Source organism: Poecile atricapillus, chromosome 8, assembly GCF_030490865.1.
Source record: "Poecile atricapillus isolate bPoeAtr1 chromosome 8, bPoeAtr1.hap1, whole genome shotgun sequence".
Classification (NCBI taxonomy): domain Eukaryota; kingdom Metazoa; phylum Chordata; class Aves; order Passeriformes; family Paridae; genus Poecile; species Poecile atricapillus.
The window spans coordinates 26,676,913-26,697,502 of NC_081256.1; the positions used below are offsets into that span (position 1 = coordinate 26,676,913).

At 55.5% G+C, this 20,590-nt stretch overlaps 1 protein-coding gene across 1 annotated transcript; it reads right to left on the reverse strand.

Annotated features, from left to right (window-relative positions):
- Positions 1-16,869: 16,869 nt before the first annotated feature.
- Positions 16,870-20,115, reverse strand: P2RY1 (purinergic receptor P2Y1). Its single transcript, XM_058844187.1, has 2 exons — positions 19,986-20,115; positions 16,870-19,602 (listed from the first exon to the last, which is right to left on the reverse strand). The coding sequence occupies exon 2, from the start codon at positions 19,532-19,534 to the stop codon at positions 18,443-18,445; it is 1,092 nt and encodes a 363-aa protein (XP_058700170.1). The 5' UTR covers positions 19,535-19,602; positions 19,986-20,115; the 3' UTR covers positions 16,870-18,442.
- Between the last annotated feature and the right edge of the window lie 475 nt (positions 20,116-20,590).

Sequence of the window (20,590 nt, forward strand, 5' to 3'; positions counted from 1 at the left end):
ATCCCTCCCGTTCCCATCCCTCCCGTTCCCATCCCTCCCGTTCCCATCCTCCCCGTTCCCATCCCTCCCGTTCCCATCCTCCCCGTTCCCATCCCTCCCGTTCCCATCCCGCCGTTCCTATCCTCTCGGTTCCCATCCCGCCGTTCCCATCCCGCCGTTCCCATCCTCCCCGTTCCCGTCCTCCCCGTTCCCATCCTCCCCGTTCCCATCCCGCCGTTCCCATCCCGCCGTTCTCATCCCTCCCGTTCCCATCCTCCCCGTTCCCACCCTCCCCGTTCCCATCCTCCCCGTTCCCATCCCGCCGTTCCCATCCTCCCCGTTCCCATCCCGCCGTTCCTATCCTCTCGGTTCCCATCCCGCCGTTCCTATCCTCTCGGTTCCCATCCTGCCGTTCCCATCCCGCCGTTCTCATCCCTCCCGTTCCCATCCTCCCCGTTCCCACCCTCCCCGTCCCCATCCCTCCTCTCCCACCCTCCCGCTCCGCTCCGCTTTCTCCGGCCGGGAAGGAGCTGCGGGCGCCGCGGGCGCCATCTGCTGCTGCCGGGGCCGGCGGGAGCGGGGCAGGGACGGTGCCGCAGGCTCCCTTTGGGGGCAAATCCTCGGCCAAGGGACTCCCACTTCCCCCGGGACACCTCCACGCGTCCCTCCGGGAATCTGTCCCACGGCGCGGGAGCAGCCGGGACTCTTCAAAACGAAACCAGGAACTCCAAAATTTGAGGGTTCTTTCCTAATCCCACAAACCGATGGCATTTAATTCCTTTGCGATGGAATTAAATTTAGTGGCATTTAATTCCTTCAGGCTGAGAATTTCCCCGTAAGTGGCAGGAAGCCGGCCAGGGAAGAGCGGCTTTTGTGTCCCTTGCCTCCCTCGGATGCCGCATCCCTGCAGGAGTCACTGACCCCGCTGGGCAGGGGGTGACACCAGGGACACTCTGCTCCGCTCCGGCCATGGATCCACAGCCACGGGCCCTGTCCGGAGACACCCCACGGGTCTGTCCCCATGGGCCACACCCCACCCTGGCTCCACGGAGAGCCCAGGAAGGAGGGGGATTAGATGGGATATTGGATGGGATGGAGCGCGGACACACAGGGCAGCTGCGAGCGCAGCGCTGAACCAGCAGCCCGGCAATGCCTCGGGCCCTGCGGACACGGACACCCCTTTGGAGCTGTCCTGCTCCATCCCCCCGTGTCCCTGGGCACAGCCCTGGCTCTCGCGTGTCTGTCCAGGGTGTGACGAGCAGCAGTCTGGCTGCTGGGTGATTTTTCTCCCCCCACACCACGTTTGCAGCCCTCGGAGCCCGGCCGCTGCTGCCTCGCCGTGGCTCCTCGCCAAACGTTACTCACCACACGCTACAAGGTTTTTATATTTAGCCAGTGCAGAGACAATATCATCAACTTAAAAATAGGTATAAACGAGGCTGCAGCTCTCATGAAGGCTCTGGGGTGCACAGGAGGGGCCGTGGCTGTGCTCAGCCAGCGGGCAGGGCAGCGCTGCTGTGCTACCACCATGGACCAGTGCCAGAGCCAAGGCCAAAGCCACCTCTGGCCTCGCACACCTGGGCTGGCACCGAGCCCTGCTGGGTGCTGAGGCTGGGGATGTGCAGGGCAGCCCTTTGGGAAGGGAACCCCATCTTCCCACGTGCTGCTTTCGGGAGGTGCCCGGCTCTCGGAGCCCCCCGAGCACCCCGCGGGAGCCGGCGCTGCGCAGTCACCATGGAGATACCGGCAGCTCTGGGTCCATCCTTCGGGGGAGTGCAGCGGAACGGAAAGGCTGCTTTGCAGTAAAATTATTAGCTATAATTTTTATTTCTATTTAAATTATTATTTTAATTCATCCCCTTCTTGCTCTTTGTAGATGCTGGTGGATATCCCTCCCGGCGCGGGCTCTGCCCTGCCCTGCACAGACCCAGCGTGTTGGCCACTGAGGCGGGGCTGGCTCCCCTGCAGCTCGGGACATCGGCAGCTGTGCCAGGGACTCAGAGCTGAGCTCGGCACGGTTGTGCCCCCGGGCCCTGAGGCAGCTCTGCCCGTCCCTGCCCTCGCAGGCTCCACCGGGGCTGCTCAGGAGGGGCAGCAGCCAGGGCCAGCCAGAGAGAGCTCCCTCACAGGCTTTGCACGAGGTAATGCTTCCCATAAAGGGGGTGAATCTCTAAAACAGGTTCACAGCAATTGCCTCTGTTTGGAAAGTTTTGTCAGGGGCTTTCACACCCCCCCCTGAGCCACCCCATTCCAAGGTGTTTCGGTGAGGGAGCTCATCCTGGGATTCAGCCAGGTCTCCAGTGCCGTGGTGCCTACCCATGGGATACTGGGCGGTAGAAAAGGAGCACACTACTCTGTGTTGTGCTAAACACAGGGAAAATCTGAGTCAGGATGAGACCAGCTTCATGGAATAGGGACGGGTGTCACTCTCTGTCCACACTTGAAAGGAGATAATGCTGCCTTGAACTGCCTGACACAGTTCCTGTGCTGCTCCTGACATCCTGAGGGGAATGAGAGTGCAAGTGGCACTCATAAAATAACCTGTTGTTCCACAGCTCCCTCACTGCAAAAGACAGATCAGCTTTGGAAGGCACAGGCCATCAAAAACAACAAACCCAGCGGTTGCCAAGCATCTGTGAGTGGTGGGCAGAGGCAGCAGGCACTCGCAGTACCTGAGGCACTGCAAGCCAAGGGATGCATCACCATTCCCACAGGGAGTAAAACCCCTCCACACTAAACGATGCTTTGTCGTGTATTTGTAAATTGATTTGTGATACATTATTTAGGAGCTCACATCATAAGACCATCATTCTTTTAGAGGGATTAGGAAATTGTTAAGATCAGGAGGAGCAATACATCATCTTTCCAAAAATAAAACACCTCATGATTTTAATGTGACTTCTTGTTACTGACACACGTGAACAGCCCGTGATAGCAGAGCCCCTCCCTTACCCTGCCGAGGCTCTTGGAGAACGTGACATTTACCCTGCTCCATCCCAGTGGATTTCCTTTCACATGGGATGGCTGTTTGCTGAGTGTGCTGCTAGAGCTCTAATTTGTACTTCCCAAACATCACGACTCCTTTCTCAGCCCCGTTCCACCCACCTCGTTTGGGGGTGCTCATCCTGCTGTGCAGGTTCTGTGCTTTTCCCTGTGCCGCTTCCCGCTGTCTCGGGCACACGTTGGTGTCCCTGCCCTTTCTGTCACACCGTGTTATCCCCCACACCCCCGAGGGTTTCTTCCCTCTGCTGCCACGGGAGCTGATGCCCACAGCCCCTGCCAGCCCCCAGCTCGTAGCCGTTCTGCGCTGGGCCGGGTCAGGCTGAGTGAGGAGAGCAGAGGTGAGGAGCAGCTGCCAGAGCCATGCCCAGCCCGTCCCACACACACTGCTCGTGGTGTCTGACATCCAGCACCGAGGTTTGATCCCAGCCCAGGAGGTTTCCTGGCAGAGCTGCTGCTTCTCATGAAGTCCAGCTGGAGATCAGCAAAATCCAGAAGGTTTCTAAGCAGGAGAGACTCAAACCCTTCAGTTGTGCTAAGTGGGACTTGCCTAAAACAGCAGTGGGTTTGTGTCTGTGAAGGTGACACAGAAATACTTTGACATCTCCTTGCTTCAGCTCCTTAACAGCGCTGACATATCTTCCCTGAGCTTTTATAAATAACAAGTGTAGAACACACAGTGGTTGTAGGGAACTGGCTCTAGCAGCAAATCTCCCCTAATGGTTTCAGCTCCTGTGGGAAGAGGGATTCTTATCCTCAATGCATTTGTCAAAGAAGCTTTGCTAAGATATAAAATTAAGCTACTTTTTTTTTTCTTCTTTTTAAGTGGTACTAATCAGCTTAACACCATGAAAGACACCATGGAGAAGTTGCTTTGTAATTTTAGAAAACCTTGGAATCCTGACCTCACCGTGGAATTACCCCAGGGTGCCATCTCCAAAGCTGTGGGAGGGGAAGGGGATGTAGAGGGACACATTGTCCTCCCCAGTCTCTGCTGGCCATTCCCTGGGTGGGAGTCCCTGTGGATCCAATGCACCTGGGATGGACGTGGGGACCCCAGGGTAGCATCCAGTGTCCTGGGGTGTCCCCCCAGAACAGGAGGTTCCATTGGAGCTGGGTTCCCTGCTCACAGCCAAGGAACTTTCACTGCTGTGTTTGGGGCTTCTCCAGAGCAGGTTTAATGGTAAAGGCACATCAGTGCAAAAAGGGATGTGTCCTGGTCCTGTCTGGTTCTGCTATATACAGATAATCTGTTTCATTTAAAGAAAGTTTACCCATAATTATTCCTTCCCGAAGTCTGGACATGACCTTCTGTGTGCTTCCAGCTCCCTGCCCTGGATCTCGGCATGGATCCTGTCCTTGGCTGCAGCATCGCTCTGGGAGCAGCCTGTGCACTGCAGCAGCTCCTTGGTGGCCGGCAGGGGGAAAAAACCACCCCGATGCTTAAATAAACCTGCAGATTAATGTGGATATTGCAATGGAGCAGCACCCGCCCCCCTCCCGCACTGCTCCAGCCCTTCCATCTGCATTCCCGGCTCCTGGAGTATTTCTAACCCCTGGATGTGTGCATCCCCAGGAAAGCAGGAGGTCAGTGGCAGCCCCTCGCTGGCACACTGCTGGGGGCAGCAGGGCTGGGGACTGACCTGGAGAGACCCTGCCAGGGTCAGTGCAGCTCCCACAGACCCTGCTAGACCCCACATCCCACTCGGGAACAGCTCTCTCCCAAAGTGAGAAATCACATTTCCAGAAAAAGGGATCCTGCTGCAAGTGTCAGGGGAGCATGAGGTGCAGGAGCTCTCTCCGAGTTGGATTTCAAGCCGCAGGCAGTGAATGCCCCGGCAGAACTGAGATGCAGCAGCTCAGAGACATGTGGAAGGGAAGGGAGAAAAAAACCAAGTGAGAATAAACCCAGCAAGATTCCTCCTTCCTTAGGAGGTTATAAATGCAGTCTTTGGAGGCCCAGGGATGCTGATTAACTTTCACAGGCAGACAAAGACCCTGACATCAATTAAATACTGCTGATGAGGTGAGGTCAATAGTAATTATAACCTGCTCATATCTTCACACATTAGAGACATGTTTAATCTTTTTATTGAAAAGCTTTTTACTGAAATTAAGTAGTATGATAATTTCCTGCAGTGTCCTGTTTCTAATTAAGTAGGTGGAAAGACAGGTGGATTGCACTTCATCAGCAATACCTTTAGGACTTGTTTGCTGTTTTGGCTGTTCATTTTTTCAAAAAAAGGTCTTTCAAGTGGCTTTGAAAAGGGGGCTCACGCACCAGTATTTATTTATACACCCTTTCCACCATGAGCCTCGGAATCAATGACCATGGCCACAGGACAGCCGTGCTTTTGTGTTTTCCAGGGCAATCCCTGCTGTGTTTGTGGCTGTGCTCCCTGAGAGCAGGAATGCCAGGAGACTCGGGAGGAATGGCACATGTTGGAGCTGCAGAGGGAGCTCTGGCTTCCACCGCACACGGTCTCTGCCCCTGGGTGTCTCCCACAGGGCAGTTCTCAGCCCCGCACAGCTCTTGCCCCCAGGGCAAGCCCAGGAAGGAAAATCCTGTTTTTTCCTGGCTGGGGCCATGCTGCATGCCCGGGGGACCGGCAGCACCGGGTGCCACCGCGGGCAGAGACGGGCACGGCTGTGCCAGCTCTGCCACCGCTGCTGGGGCTCCGAGCGAGCCACAGCGCCGGAGGCGTTCACAGCTACCTGTGAAACCTCACAGCCCTTAGCCCAGGCGGCTCGGAGAGAGAGCAGCGCCTAAATATAGTCCTGGAGCAGCGACAGCAGCAGGGCTTGGGAAGAGGTTTGGAAGGGAGGCTGGGAACTGGGAGTGCTGGAGAGGGGGCGGCCGCCAGTTCACACTTGGCTGCCGGAGCTGAAAGTGCATCCAGGAAAGGCAGCGCAGCTCCTCCCTCGCTGCCGGCTGGGACCGCTCGCAGCCCCCTCTCCTTCCTCTGAGCCCCTCTCCTGCTCCTCAGCCCCTTTCCTGCCCCTCAGCCCCTCTCCTTCCTCTGAGCCCCTCTCCTTCCCCTCAGCCCCTCTCCTTCCCCCTCTCCTGCCCCTCATCCCCTCTCCTGCCCCTCAGCCCCTCTCCTGCCCCTCATCCCCTCTCCTGCCCCTCATCCCCTCTCCTGCCCCTCAGCCCCTCTCCTTCCTCTCAGCCCCTCTCCTGCCCCTCAGCCCCTTTCCTGCCCCTCAGCCCCTCTCCTTCCTCTCAGCTCCTCTCCTTTCTCTCAGCCCCTCTCCTTCCCCTCATCCCCTCTCCTGCCCCTCAGCCCCTCTCCTTCCTCTGAGCCCCTCTCCTTCCTCTCAGCCCCTCTTCTTCCTCTCAGCCCCTCTCCTTCCTCTCAGCCCCTCTTCTTCCTCTCAGCCCCTCTCCTTCCTCTCCTTCCCCCTCTCCTGCCCCCTCTCCTTCCCCTCAGCCCCTCTCCTTCCCCTCATCCCCTCTCCTGCCCCTCATCCCCTCTCCTGCCCCTCATCCCCTCTCCTGCCCCTCATCCCCTCTCCTGCCCCTCATCCCCTCTCCTGCCCCTCATCCCCTCTCCTGCCCCTCAGCCCCTGTCTCTCCCGGCTGCCTGGGGGCTGCTGGCACCAGGAACCCTGGTGGGGAAGGGCGAGGGCCGGTGCCAGCCGGGAGCGGGCAGGGATCCCAGCCGTGCCCAGGGTGCTCCGGCAGCTCCTCTCCTCGGCTCCTCTCTGCTCCCTGTCCCGAGGCTGGGGAGGGCTTTGTCCAAAGCCTCTGGTGCCTCCAGCAGCGGCAGCAGGCACCGTGGGCATCGCTGCTCCTACTGCGGGCACAGGAGAATCGGGGGCTGCGCCGGTGCCCCGGGTTTGGGACCACATCAGGTCTCACGGCATCATCCTGGGGCTGCTGCTCATGAGGGGAGTCCCTGCTCCCACGGGATGAACCTGCTCTGTCCACCAGCAGCCCCTGTCTCTGAGCTGGAGCTGGCAGCCCCTGGGCATCCCTGGCACCCACACCTCGGGGTAATGGGGTTCTTGGATCGCGTTTGCTTCATGATCACTTGGCAGCAAGGCAAATGTATTAGATTTGTCTGGGAAAGTTTTATCCCTCTTAAGTGGCTTTCACAGAGAGCTGATGGAGTCAGTGCTTCTGACTCGGTGCTTTGCTGCTCCACACTTCCCACGTGGTTTGGGGTATCCACACCATTCCCTGCCACCCTTCTGTCCTGATGGCACCATCCTCCAAGCCTGGGGGATGAAGCAGATCCTAAAGGCACCGAGGCTTAGATACCAGTGACCAGAGGGACTGAGACACTTGTGGTGGTTTGGTGACCCTTAGGAGGGGCAGGGAGTGCCCAGCCAGGCTCAGGGCATCCTGCAGAGCAAAGTGGCAGTGCCAGAGCCTCATGCCCTCTCAGAGGTGTCACTGCCACCTGCCCAAAAAAGCACCTTGTTCAACTGGATACAACATGTGAGCAGCTCTACGGTTTGGAGTTGATGAAAATGAGCACCACACTTTAATCCCTCTCAAAGCAGAGACCTTGGAAACCACTGGAGCCTGACACACCTCTCCAGGGGTTATGTAAAGTAACTGTTCACAGCACGAGCTGACAAATATCATGTACAGTATCTAATAATTAGATGGCACTGAAATATGACTCATTTTCAGTGACTCCTTGTGGATGTTTATACCCTTCCAATGATACTGAAGGAGAGCAGAAGCCTCTGGAGGAGCCCCAGTCTGGCGTGTCCCTGTTCCCATGGGCGGTTCTGGGGCACACAGCCCTGCTCAGCCCCAGGGAATGCAGAGCAGGGGGTGCAGCCAGCCTCACGCCCGTGGTGCAAGAAGAGGGGAGCTGTGGCTGCTGCTGGAAGCGCCCTGGCTCCAAAATCCATCTGGGAAGCTCCATGGCCCAGCAAGGCTCCTCTGGGCAGGCTCTGCTCCTGCCCTGTGACCTGTGTAGCTGCAGATGTTGGGCTGGGGGAGCTCCAGGCTTTGTTCTCACTGGCTGCAGGGGCAGGACCAGGCTGCCGAGGCACACAGCTCACACCTTGAGATCTGAGAGTGTTTCACAGCGTGCACATTGCTCTTGAGGTTTGCTGTGCACATCCTGTCATGAGTTAACTGCAGTTTGTCTTAGTCTGAGAGGCAAATTCTTCTGTTTGCTGTTTCAAACAATTCAGCCAAAGAGGCGAAGCAAAGCCCTGAATGCAACCCCTCAACTCTTGGATGCTGACAAGGACAATGGGTCAGAGTGGCTCTGGCTGCTCTTTCCTTCTGGAGGTTTCCCAGCAGTGTGAACTTTCCAATGCTTCTGGATCTGCTCCTGAGTCTTACGGGCACAGGCTCTCCACTGCAAGGGATAGCAGCCCCATTTGTGCGCTCCCAGGGCATTGTGTTTTCTGCCTCCACATCTTTTACAGGAAAGAATCAGGGATTTGTGTAAATTACAAGTGTATCTTAGAGTTTTAGGGACATGTGCACATGCACACAGTTACACACACACACACATCCATCTGTGTGTAGCCGATGGTGTATTTTTAGATGTGGTGTAAATTGATCCTGTTCATGAGCTCTGGTCAGCATGAATTGATCAAGAAAAGGAACAACTGGAATTTGTGTTTCTATACATTCGATAGAGGGGATTGATGTCTGAGGGTTTTCTTTGGGATCCCCTCCTGGACTGAGGGTGAAAGCAGGTGAAAAGCCAGGGCACCTGTGGTGCCACCCTGTGTCACCACCAGCTCCCAGCGGTTTAGGAGACATTCCTGGCTGACCTGCAGCCAGAGCTGCTGCAGGGCTTGGCTCTATTTTGGGTGCAGGTAACTATACTTAGGGCTGAGTCATCCCTTCCAGTATCAGTTACAGGAGAGCTGAAATGAGCAGAGCTGGTGGCCAAAGCTGGTGGCGAGGGATGGGGGCCGCCGAGCCGGAACCTCTCTGGTGGCTGGGGACAGCAGCAGCCCTGCCTCTGCTCCCTCCTGAGCCCAGCCAGGGGCTGAACTGCAGCTGCCAGCCCAGGGGTGGGTGCTGCCACTGCCCAGCTCCATCCCTGCTGCGGGCAGGGCACCCAGGAGTCCCCACGGGGGCTGTAAAGGCAACATCCCTCTGTGGAGCCATTCCTTGATGCCACCATGGCCTGGCATGTTGCAGAGAGCTGCCAAATTCAGCCAAAAATTCAGGTCTGCTTCCTTCTGTACGTGCACTAAGGGCAGCTGCTTCTGGAGCCATTTACTGGGGAATGGGGCTCCCTGGGACTCACTGGCATTTAACCTCTCTTGGTTTTAGCAGCCTGTTGGTGACCCCGGAGCCAAAGCAGCTTTCAGAGCTCAGTAAGGATCGTGCCCGAGGGCCGTGGCAGTGCTGGATCCCGCTGGTGTGGCACCAGCCCTGCCAGCACACAGCACCAAGAAATGTTTTCCTTTGCAGATTTATCCCCATGCAGAAAGGGAAGGGTAGAAAACATTTTCATTGAATCACAGCCAAAGAGACAAGTCAGCTCCTCCATCTGCTCCCCACGAGGGTTTGCCTGTTGATTTGCCTCTGTGGGTCTCTCTGGACCTGCTCACTCTGCATTCCACAAGACACCTGTGGGTCAGGTTTCTTCTGGTTTTTCACTGTTCTCAGCCGTCTCAAGTGACACTTTGCCCAGAGCCTGAAGGAGAGGATACAACTCAGAAACAAAGGAATATCTTGGTGTAAAGCTGTTCTGATGGTAGCGAGAGCTGGCGTGAAAACCCAGAATTTTATTCTGAGTCGAGTCCCTCAAGTAATACCTGAATATTGGCATAATTTGTTTTTAAAAGTGTTTAGCTTTATTTTTAGTGTGTCAATGTCAAGGTGAATGACAGATTTTCAATCTTCCCTTGTCTCCTCCTGCTCCATGCTCAAAGCTCCCCTCCATCACCCTCGGAGGGGCCAGGAGCCTCTCCATGGGAGAGGAGGAGGAGGAGGAGGAGGATGCTGCAGCCTCTGGGGCCAGAAAGTGATTCAGTGGGGGTGGTGGGATAGGGGTGACCAGGGGTGATGGGATGGGGGGTGATCGAGGTGATGAGACTGGGGAGGGCAGGGGGAGGAAGCAATCCTCTCCCAGCTCTCTCCCTTCCCCACAGGACTTTGTTTTAAAACAAGTAGTCTTTTAAAAATCTAGGGCAAGTCAGCCTTCTGCCAAAATTAGTCTTTGTGCAAGAGCATGAGAAGGAATTTTAATGGGTAGCTGGTATGTGGGGATGAGGGGAATGACTGCTTTTACTATCTAAATGCTGTTTAAATAAGGCTGTAACATCAAACAGCTTTGCCACGCTCGCAGCTCTGTTTTACAGGAAGCATCACTGCCACCGCTCACAAATACACAAGAATGTTAAACAACAACTTTTTATTTGTGCCAAACGTGTCCTGACACATTGCTGAGGAGGAGGAGGAGAGCTGCAGTGCCAAGGGAGCTCAGGCAGCACCGGGACCTGCTTCCCTCTGGCCTGGCTGCTGTCCCTGCACTGGAACCCCTCCCAAGCCCTGCAAGGCCATTTTTCCTGTTGGATTGGCCCAGTTGCAGTGGGGGGAGCAGGGAGAGGTGAAACCCATCCTGCTGCACCCATCTGGGTCCTGGGGCCCTGTACAGAGCCCACAGTAGGGATGGGGATAGTGACAGGCCAGTAATACCAAACAAATAAATAATTTGCCCTCTACAGTGCAAAGCTTTATTCTCTTCAATGTATGACTAACTACTCTGGTGTTTTTACTGAGGATATTAAAACTCAATAATCTGCTAAGAATTTAACTTCTGTGGAGTCTTAAAAGTACTTTTTAATTCCAAAATCAGCAATAACAGAATATTTGGTGCAAAACCTGTTTTATAATCCCCAAGAGCTTCTCCCAGCTGGGTCCCAGAGAGACCAAGTGGGCAAATCGTCATCCGTTGTTCCCAGGGCTGTGCCCTAAGCCTCTGGCATGGGCATTTGGGATACTTGGCTGTGTGCAGGAGCATCCCTTCCCCTCCTCTGCCAGTCTCTTGGGTCTGTTTGGGAGATAGCAAGGCTGGGTTCCTGTGCACAGCTCCTCCAGAGCTCTGCCCAGCCCCAGCACCTGACAGCCACCCCAGCCCACGGAGCCAGCCCTGGCTCCACAGCTGGCTCATTTCTCAGTCTCTGTCTTGGAGAAAAATCCGTTCCCCACAAAAGGCCATTACTGCCAGTGGAAGGAAGTGCATTTTTGACCAAGCAGCCTGGCTTCCACAGGGAAATCTCTGTCAGTACATGCCTGAATGCCAGCACAGCATGGGGCACAGCCCTGCCACCCACCAGGAGCCAACCTGGCCTTGAGCACATCACAGCCCCCTGAGAAACCTGGGCCAGGTTTATACCACCCTCATCATAGAGTTAGGACCTGGCTTTGGTTAGGGACCGAGGCAGAGTGAGGCTCTCACCCTGCTGGGAAGGTCCCTGGGAGCAGCAGGGCTGGATGGATGTCAGTCCGTCCCAGGTCTGTGCCCAGCTCAGGGAGGAGGGTGCGGGGCAGATCCTGCTGCTGCTGCTGTGTGGAAGAGCCAGAAACTGAAGGGAGAAGCCATTTATGAATTATTAACATAAACAGCTCTGCTGTTCTGTGGCTGTAGGGGAATGCCAGGAAGGGTAAATGGTGTTTCCAGCTCTTTAAAGAGCAGATTTTCTGACACAAGGAGGCTCCCACGGGTAGGCAGCAGGCACTCGGGGCCCTGGGAATGGGTTTGCTGCTGGGAGTCTCTGCCCGGTTCTGGCTTGGGATGCACTACAACAGGATCCCCCACTGCTGGGAGTCTCTGCCCGGTTCTGGCTTGGGATGCACTACAACAGGATCCCCCTCTGCTGGGAGTCTCTGCCCGGTTCTGGCTTGCGATGCACTACAACAGGATCCCCCACTGCTGGGAGTCTCTGCCCGGTTCTGGCTTGGGATCCCCCGCTGCTGGGGCTGCAGGACACTGCACCCGTGGGTCACTGGCACAGGGACAGCGCTGTTCACAGGGAGTGTGGTGTGAGCTGTGTCCCAGGGGATAAAACACACCCAGCCCTGCATGGAGCACGGTGTGAGCTCTGTCCCAGGGGATAAAACACACCCAGCACCACAGGGACTGCAGTGTGAGCTGTGTGCAGGGGGATAAAACACACCCAGCCCTGCATGGAGCATGGTGTGAGCTGTGTCCCAAGGGATAAAACACAGCCAGCACCTCAGGGAGTGTGGTGTGAGCTCTGTCCCAAGGGATAAAACACACCCAGCCCTGCATAGAGCACGGTGTGAGCTGTGTCCCAGGGGATAAAACACACCCAGCACTGCATGGAGCACGGTGTGAGCTGTGTCCCAGGGGATAAAACACACCCAGCACCTCAGGGAGTGTGGTGTGAGCTCTGTCCGAAGGGATAAAACACACCCAGCACCTCAGGGAGTGTGGTGTGAGTTCTGTCCCAGGGGATAAAACACACCCAGCACCTCAGGGAGTGTGGTGTGAGTTCTGTCCCAAGGGATAAAACACACCCAGCCCTGCATGGAGCACGGTGTGAGCTGTGTCCCAGGGGATAAAACACACCCAGCCCTGAATAGAGCACGGTGTGAGCTGTGTCCCAAGGGATAAAACACACCCAGCACCTCAGGGAGTGTGGTGTGAGCTCTGTCCCAAGGGATAAAACACACCCAGCCCTGCATAGAGCACGGTGTGAGCTGTGTCCCAGGGGATAAAACACACCCAGCCCTGCACTGGCCTCTCGCTGGTGCTGGCACAGCCGCAGGCGGCTCCAGGGAGCGAGGGCAGCGCTTGGCACGTTGAGCTGTTCGGGAAGAGTCCCTCAACATCCTGCAATAAACCGAGACCCAGCAGCTGTTGCCAGAGGGAAAAAGGCAGTTTCTGCAGGACACATCAAGCTTTGATCTGTACAGGGAGAGGGGCTGGGAGCAGCTTCATCTCTGGCTGAACACTGGGAATGGGAGAGGGTTTGGAGTGGGTGGGAAAGGGGCAGCAAGTCAGGCTCCTGCCTCTGGAACTCCACAGGTGTGACCCCTGTTGGTGCCACCTGTGGAAACGCTGACCCCAGATGTCACAGAATCATGGAATGGCTTGGGTTGGAACAGACCTTAAATCCCACCCAGTGTCACCCCTGCCATGGCAGGGACACCTCCCACTGTCCCAGGCTGCTCCAGCCCCAATGTCCAGCCTGGCCTTGGGCACTGCCAGGGATCCAGGGGAGCCACAGCTGCTCTGGGCACCTGTGCCAGGCACTGCCCACCCTCACAGGGAACAACTTTCTTCTAATATCTGATCTCTATCTACCTTCCCTCAGCCTAAAACCATTCCCTCTTGTTCTGTCACCACATCTCGACATGTCTCCTTTGTCTTTGAAGGCTAAGCATCACTCATTTATTCACTTATTTTGATTCTCATTTGGCCTGCCTGCTTCCTCTCAAGGTTTTAAATTGCATATATTTTGCAAGCCTTTTATTACCTATTTTTAAAGACATATCACAGCCGGAAGAATCTCCTGGAAACATGAATTAACAACACAAAAGGCAGAAGGAGTGTTTCATAATGACTGGGGTGGCTCCAACACGAGTTGCTCGGCGCAGTGGTGCAGTGCCAGCAGTGCTGGGGCCACACTTTTGCTGCCACTAAAAATAGTTGCAACTTCAAACCCAAATATATTTTTGTTACATTAATTACTCTTTAATTAAAGCAGCTACATAACCTAAGTGCAAATCAAAGGTAGCACTGTCCCTGCAGATGTTGCAGTCAGATTTCAGCAGCGTTTACAAAAAAATTGAGCATAACAATATTAAAATCACAGCATACCAGAAAAATAAGCATTTTCACATACTTCCTTGGAACACACAATAATTCACAGCCACATGCCACAGTCCCGTGCCTTCAGGGTGTTTGCAATTGCTGTGCCCGTGCAGTCGGGCTCCAGACGCCCCAGGAATGCCTGGAGCCCACGTTCTTCCTCACCCAAAAGAGGAGAGCAGGCTCAGGGAAGCTCCCCGTGACCCCTCCTGGGCTCCCACAGCCCAGTGCCGAGCTTTGGCCTCTGGGGGTGCAGAGGCAGCACTGGCACAGGGCTGGCAGCCACCAGAGCAGCCCTGCAGCTTCCCCAGCCCCTTCCACGCAGGGCAGGGCTGGGCAGGGGCTCAGCAGCACTCCCAGGGCACCCAGGGCACCTCGCTGCCCACAGCAGGGCCAGCTGCTGCTCCTTCCCCACCCTGCCCAGGAGATCAGTTATTTGGTGCTGTGTGAAGCGGGTTAAAACAGAACAGTCCATGGTGCTGTGTTCTGTAAATGTACAAACTGACTGCAGTTCACCTGTGGCTTTCACACTGACTTCACCTTGTGTTAAAGATATGTAAGAGTTACTGGGCATAAATGGGAAAAAACATTAACCCATAAGCTGCAGGAAGCATTCTCATGAATGAGAATTGGTGCTGGTGTGGGTCTGGCAAACATTAAGCTCTAAATAACTGTTTACTTCAAACTTCGTGCTGTCTTAAGAGAATGATTTGTAGTTAGAAGATTCCCAAACATACCCGTGGGGAGAATAGGTTACAAGCATGACCACAAAATCAGAACAGGTTTAGTCTCATTTGCTAGTCAAAGATTACACAGCATGAGGGAAGGTGGAACTTCTAGATGGTCACAGTATTGAGATAATGAGCTGAATCTTGTGCCTAGTAATCATAACCCATCGTTGTCACTGATTATTAATTACCAGCCCCAAGGCCGGAGCTGCAGTTGCATTCTCTTTGTTTTGGATGGATTAGGAGCTCCAGGTGAGTGGTTCAGGGAAAGGCCTCTCCAACTACACCCACCTCTGAGGTTTCTGGATGATCACAGGGAGCACCCTGGGCCCCTGCTGCTGGTGCCTTCCACAAAGCCATCACAGAAGGGATCAGTTTGGTGACAGCTCCTGTGGAGCCCTTGGCTCCAGCCCTCACTGACCATTCCCTCAGGTGAGTCCCAGTGTGTGCTTCTGGTACGTTCCAGGGCAAAAGGAGGTGTGGGAGCAGACAGGAATTTGGTGATTTTGCACCGGCTCCAGAGACCCCATGGCAAACACGGCGAGGCTGGAAAGGCGAGCAGCAGCTCTGCAGGGGGGTGTGAGGCTCAGCCCCGGCCCCAGCGGGGCTCGGCGTGTGCAGCTGGCAGGAACAGGGCATGGAGAGAGCAGGAGCCTCTGCAGGGCACAGCAGCTGCCAGCCCCACAACCAACTGTGAGTGAAAGGTGCTCAAGGACCTGCCCAGCGTGTGCCCAGGCTCCTCAATCTGCGTGCCCTGGCTCCTGATCTGTGTGCCCGGGCTCCTGATCCGTGTGCCCAGGCTCCTGATCTGTGTGCCCAGGCTCCTGATCTGCGTGCCCTGGCTCCTGATCTGTGTGCCCAGGCTCCTGATCTGTGTGCCCGGGCTCCTGATCCCTGTGCCCAGGCTCCTGATCCCTGTGCCCAGGCTCCTTATCCGTGTGCCCAGGCTCCTCAATCTGTGTGCCCAGGCTCCTGATCTGTGTGCCCAGGCTCCTCAATCTGTGTGCCCAGGCTCCTCAATCTGTGTGCCCAGGCTCCTCAATCTGTGTGCCCAGGCTCCTGATCCCTGTGCCCTGGCTCCTGATCCGTGTGCCCAGGCTCCTGATCTGTGTGCCCAGGCTCCTCAATCTGTGTGCCCAGGCTCCTGATCTGTGTGCCCAGGCTCCTTATCCGTGTGCCCAGGCTCCTTATCCGTGTGCCCAGGCTCCTCAATCTGTGTGCCCAGGCTCCTGATCCGTGTGCCCAGGCTCCTGATCCGTGTGCCCAGGCTCCTGATCTGTGTGCCCAGGCTCCTTATCCGTGTGCCCGGGCTCCTGATCCGTGTGCCCAGGCTCCTCAATCCGTGTGCCCAGGCTCTCAATCCGTGTGCCCAGGCTCCTGATCCGTGTGCCAGGCTCCCAATCCCTGTGCCCAGGCTCCCAATCCCTGTGCCCAGGCTCTCAATCCGTGTGCCCAGGCTCCAGAGCCGTGCCTGGGAAGGTGCAAGTGCAGCTGCTGGGCAGTGCCAGGGACCATGTGGGGTATCCAAGCAGGTCCTGCTGGACCACCCAGCCACCTGCACACTCCCTTTGGCCGGCCCAGTGCCCAGTGCCAGTGCCAGTGCCAGTGCCAGTGCCAGTGCCCAATGCCCTGTGCCCCGTTCCCCATTCCCAGTGCCCAGTGCCCAATGTCCCCAGTGCCCCATGCCCCATGCCCAGTGCCAGTTCCCAGTGCCCAGTGCCCTGTGCAAGCTCAGCCCCACAGGTGCACAGGTCTCAGGGCCACCCACAGGTGCCAGTCTCGCCAGCCAGGCTCTCCCTGCCCCGCTGGACACGGCTCTGTCCTGCCCCTCGGGCTCGGAGCACACCGGGAAGGGCCGGAGGTGAAGCCATGGATGCAGAGCCCAGCCTGGCCGGCGGCTCCGCTCCTGCTGGGGCTGCTCGGCACCTGTGGCCAACCTGGATTACAGTGGAACTTTTCATTTCCTAACTGAAAGCCAGAAATCGACCACAAAATGCTTGGAAACGAACAGGATTTTCAAACAGAGAAGCAGATTCAAAGAATATCCCATTTTTATGCTCCCTCTGCGTGTAATTCATCTGCCATTCCAAACAAGACGTGCCTCAGCTGAATGAAGCCTCAAATAATCACATAATAGGAGAAGTCATTTATTGTGAATCAGGCTCTTTCTGTGGTATATAAATAGTCTGTGCTGTTCCACAGGCTTTGTCAGTCAGAATTAATTAGCAATTGACCCTTCCTTGAGATTTCTTCACTACCTCTACATTTTTCATAGGGCTAAATGAGCTCTCCACATTGCTTTAAGAGGTTCTTCCTTAGTTTCATTTACCTCTGGGCTATAAATCAGTAGTTTAATTTATCACTAGGTTACATATCAGCAGTGAATAGTCAGGGTGGAATTGAGTTTATTATAAAGATGTTCTGTTAGAAGACACAGTATTACAGTGATTGAAACATGCTCTTCAATTTTCCATTAATGCCCAATTCTGAGTATGACCACAGAGAACCACACTTTACAAACTTGACATTTAGCATTCTAATAAATAAGTTCAATAAATAGGGACTCTGCAGAGGAAGCCGTACATGTGAACAGAAGCTGCTTAACAATGTTGTCAAAAAATAACTAGAGCTACTCTCATTTGTAACCAACCACTGGAAATTGGTAAGTAAAATATGAATATTTTACTCTTATGATGCAGACCAGAGGAACAAAGATCTGTTAAAAATCACCCTTAGGATTACATCGAACTTAATTTTGTACACTAAATTCATAATTCAGAGCATGCTTTTATACCGCTTTTAGCACAAAATATTTCCAAACACATTTATTAAAAATATGAGAAACGAGTGAGACTGCCCATGTAGAATTTCATCTGTGCCTGATCACTAGCTCTTGTGTTACACAATGTTGCAGTTTGGCTAATTTTGGAAGAACTATTCCCCATTTGGAGAAGATCTATAGTAAAGGGCCGGATTTAGCCTGTAGTATATTGCAACATCTTGTTAATACAGTAATTTATCTGTCAAAGTACAAAAAAAATTAATTCCCCCCAATCACTGTTCTATATATATATATAATATATAATATATATATAATCCATTTATATCATCCATTTTAGTAGTGACTGCTGTCGGGACACGGCTCCCGTGCTATCTGCAGAGCCTGCAGGAGCAGAAGCGCTCAGCTAGCAGAGGCAGGTTCGTGGAGCACGCGTTCCCTGCCGGCCCAGCCGCTCCCAGCGCGCCCAGCTCGGTTCCAGCGCGGTGCCAGCGGCCCCCGGGGACACCCGCGGTGCCCAGGGCCCGGCACCGCGGAGCCTCGGCCGCCGAGGGGCTCGCCGTGAACAGCCCGTCCCAAAGCACAACCATGCACACACCAGTACAGCCTACCTGGACTAGAACACCGGCACTGAAAGAGGACTGAACCATAAATGCCACCAAACTATCGAGTAATTATCAGCACTATAGATGAAAAAATAATAAAACCGAAAATGATAACTGCATCGTGACTTTGATTTAAATCCTTGAGTACAACAGCGAGTGAGCAGAAAGCCTGGTCTGTGACTGAGCCTCAGAAGACAAGATACTGCTCTTATTTTTATTTCCTATTTTTAAAGACAGGCTGACTGAGAACATTTTCAAACGTGGGAGACTAAGTCATTAAACCAGATGCACTTGGATCGCTCTCCTCCTTTAGGGGATTTACTTCATTTTACTTTATCTGACACAAGTCAGAAATAAATGAAACTACTGAAGGAAAGCTGAATTTTGACACATTATTTTCCATTAAAATTCTTCCACTGACTTCGTTAAGCTTTTTCTAAGACCAGAAAATGAGGCTTTATCTAAAAAAGAATTTGAGACTGGTAGATTTTCCTCACACACTTGTAAGCCCTACAGTCTCCTACTGCCTCAAAGCGGAGGATATTTTCAAACCGTTCCCAAATCTTCTGCATTTGTTCACAAACTGGTATCTCCGTTCTGTTTATACTCTGTTAAAATATTGAGAGTCATTTCCTCACTTTTGGACTGCACATTGTGTTCGCTCCTTCTGGATGATTTCCTGGTGGCCCTGGAAAGCCGCCTTCGGAAGGTGTCACCTGCCAGGAAGTAAAGGATGGGGTCAACGCAGCTGTTGAGGCTGGCCAGGCCCCTCGTCACTTGGTAAGTGGCATAAACCTTATCGTTGAAGGCACACATATCTGGGGTTTGAAAATCCACCCTGGCCCTTAGATTTAAGGTCTTCATCACGTGGAAGGGAAGGTAAGACACTGCAAAGACCGTCAACACAATAATGACCAGGTAAATGGATTTTCTCCTGAGAGGAGAATTGTCCAAATCTTTGTAAATCAAAGCTTTCACGATGAGCCCATAGCAACCAAGAATCACTATGAAGGGGATGCAGAACATCAGCACTGTGGTGCACATGCTATAAATGAAGTAACTTCTCAGGTAATCATCAGCCGTTGTGTCGTAGCACGTTGTGGTTTTATTTTTCCTTATCCCTGTTCCCGAGTAGAAGAGTATTGGAGAAATCACGCCCACCACGAGGACCCAGACCAGGCTGCTGATGTACACCGCGTTCTTCTTCTTCAGCCTCCCCAGCGACTTCAAGGGGTGCACCACTCCCGTGTACCTGTGCACGCTTATGCAGGTTAGAAACAGGATACTGCCGTACAGGTTCACGTGGAAGATGAACCTCTGCAGCTTGCACATGATATCTCCGAAGATCCAGTCCGTTTTGTTGAAGTAGTAAAAGATGAGGGCGGGCAGAGTCAAGACATACAAGAAATCGGCTAGTGCCAAGTTGAACATGTAAACTGAGATGCCGCTCCAAGGCCTCATGTGGAAGACAAACATCCAGATAGCCACACTGTTGCCCAAAAACCCGGTGATGAAGACCAGAATGTAGACGGTGGGCAGGTAATAGAACTGGAAGCCGGTTTTGGTCAGGGAGCACTTGGTGGTGACGTTTCCCGCAGACCAGCCGCTGCTGGATAACAGGTTGGGTTCAGTTCCGTTCAGAGCAGCAGAGAGAAGGACTTCGGTCATGATCCTTTCCCCAGAGTCACATAGGTCTGAGGCGAAGCGACGAAGTCTCTACAGGCACTGTAACACATCTGAAAAAATAAGAGAGCAAAGGAAACCTAGCTGGAAGGTGAGCCCTGCCCTTCTTTTCCTCGGCGGTTTCCAAGCGGCGGTACCGGGCCCCGCTCCGCTCTCCGCCCCGCTCCCGGGGATCCGGGCACGCCGTGTCACCGCGGGGACGGGGACGGGGACGGGAACAGGGACGGGAATAGGGACGGGAACAGGGACAGGGCGGCGGCAGGATCGGGGCCGAACGGGGGCAGGGAGCGGCCAAGCCACCCGCGCCCCTCGGCAATCGCAGCCACCCCGCGCCCCCGCGGCTGCCGCCCCGTCCCGCCGCCCGCCCGGCTCCCTCCGCCCGCCGAGCCACCTCCGGCCCCGCCGCACCCCAGCCCGGCTGCCGGGGCCGCCCCACCTGCCGCCTCCTCCTCCTCCTCCTCCTCCTCCTCCTCGTCTCAGCCCGCGCTCGCCGCTCCGCGCCGCCGGCAGCGCCCGCCCGCGGGGGGCGGCGTCCCGGCCGCGGCTGTCCCGGCGCCCATGGCCGGGCAGGGCCGGGCCGGCGGCACGGAACCCCCGGCGGGCTCGGAGCGCGGCCCCTCGGCGGGCACGGAGCGCCGGCCCCGCCGGACTGAGCCGGGCGGGACGAGGCGCGGCTCGGCCCCGCTGCGCCGCCCCCCGCACCGCCCCCGCACGGGCGGTGCTGCCGCGGGCACGGCGTGGAACCGGCACTGCCCCCGCCCCGGTACCGCCGCACCCGCACCGGGCCGGACCGTCACACTGCCCCCGGTACCGCCACACCCGCACCGGGCCGGACCGTCACACTGCCCCCGGTACCGCCGCACCCGCACCGGGCCGGACCGTCACACTGCCCCCGGTACCGCCGCACCCGCACCGGACCGGGCCGGACCGGACCGTCACACTGCCCCCGCCCCGGTACCGCCGCACCGAGCCCGGACCGGACCGGACCGTCACACTGCCCCCGGTACCGCCGCACCCGCACCGGGCCGGACCGGACCGGAC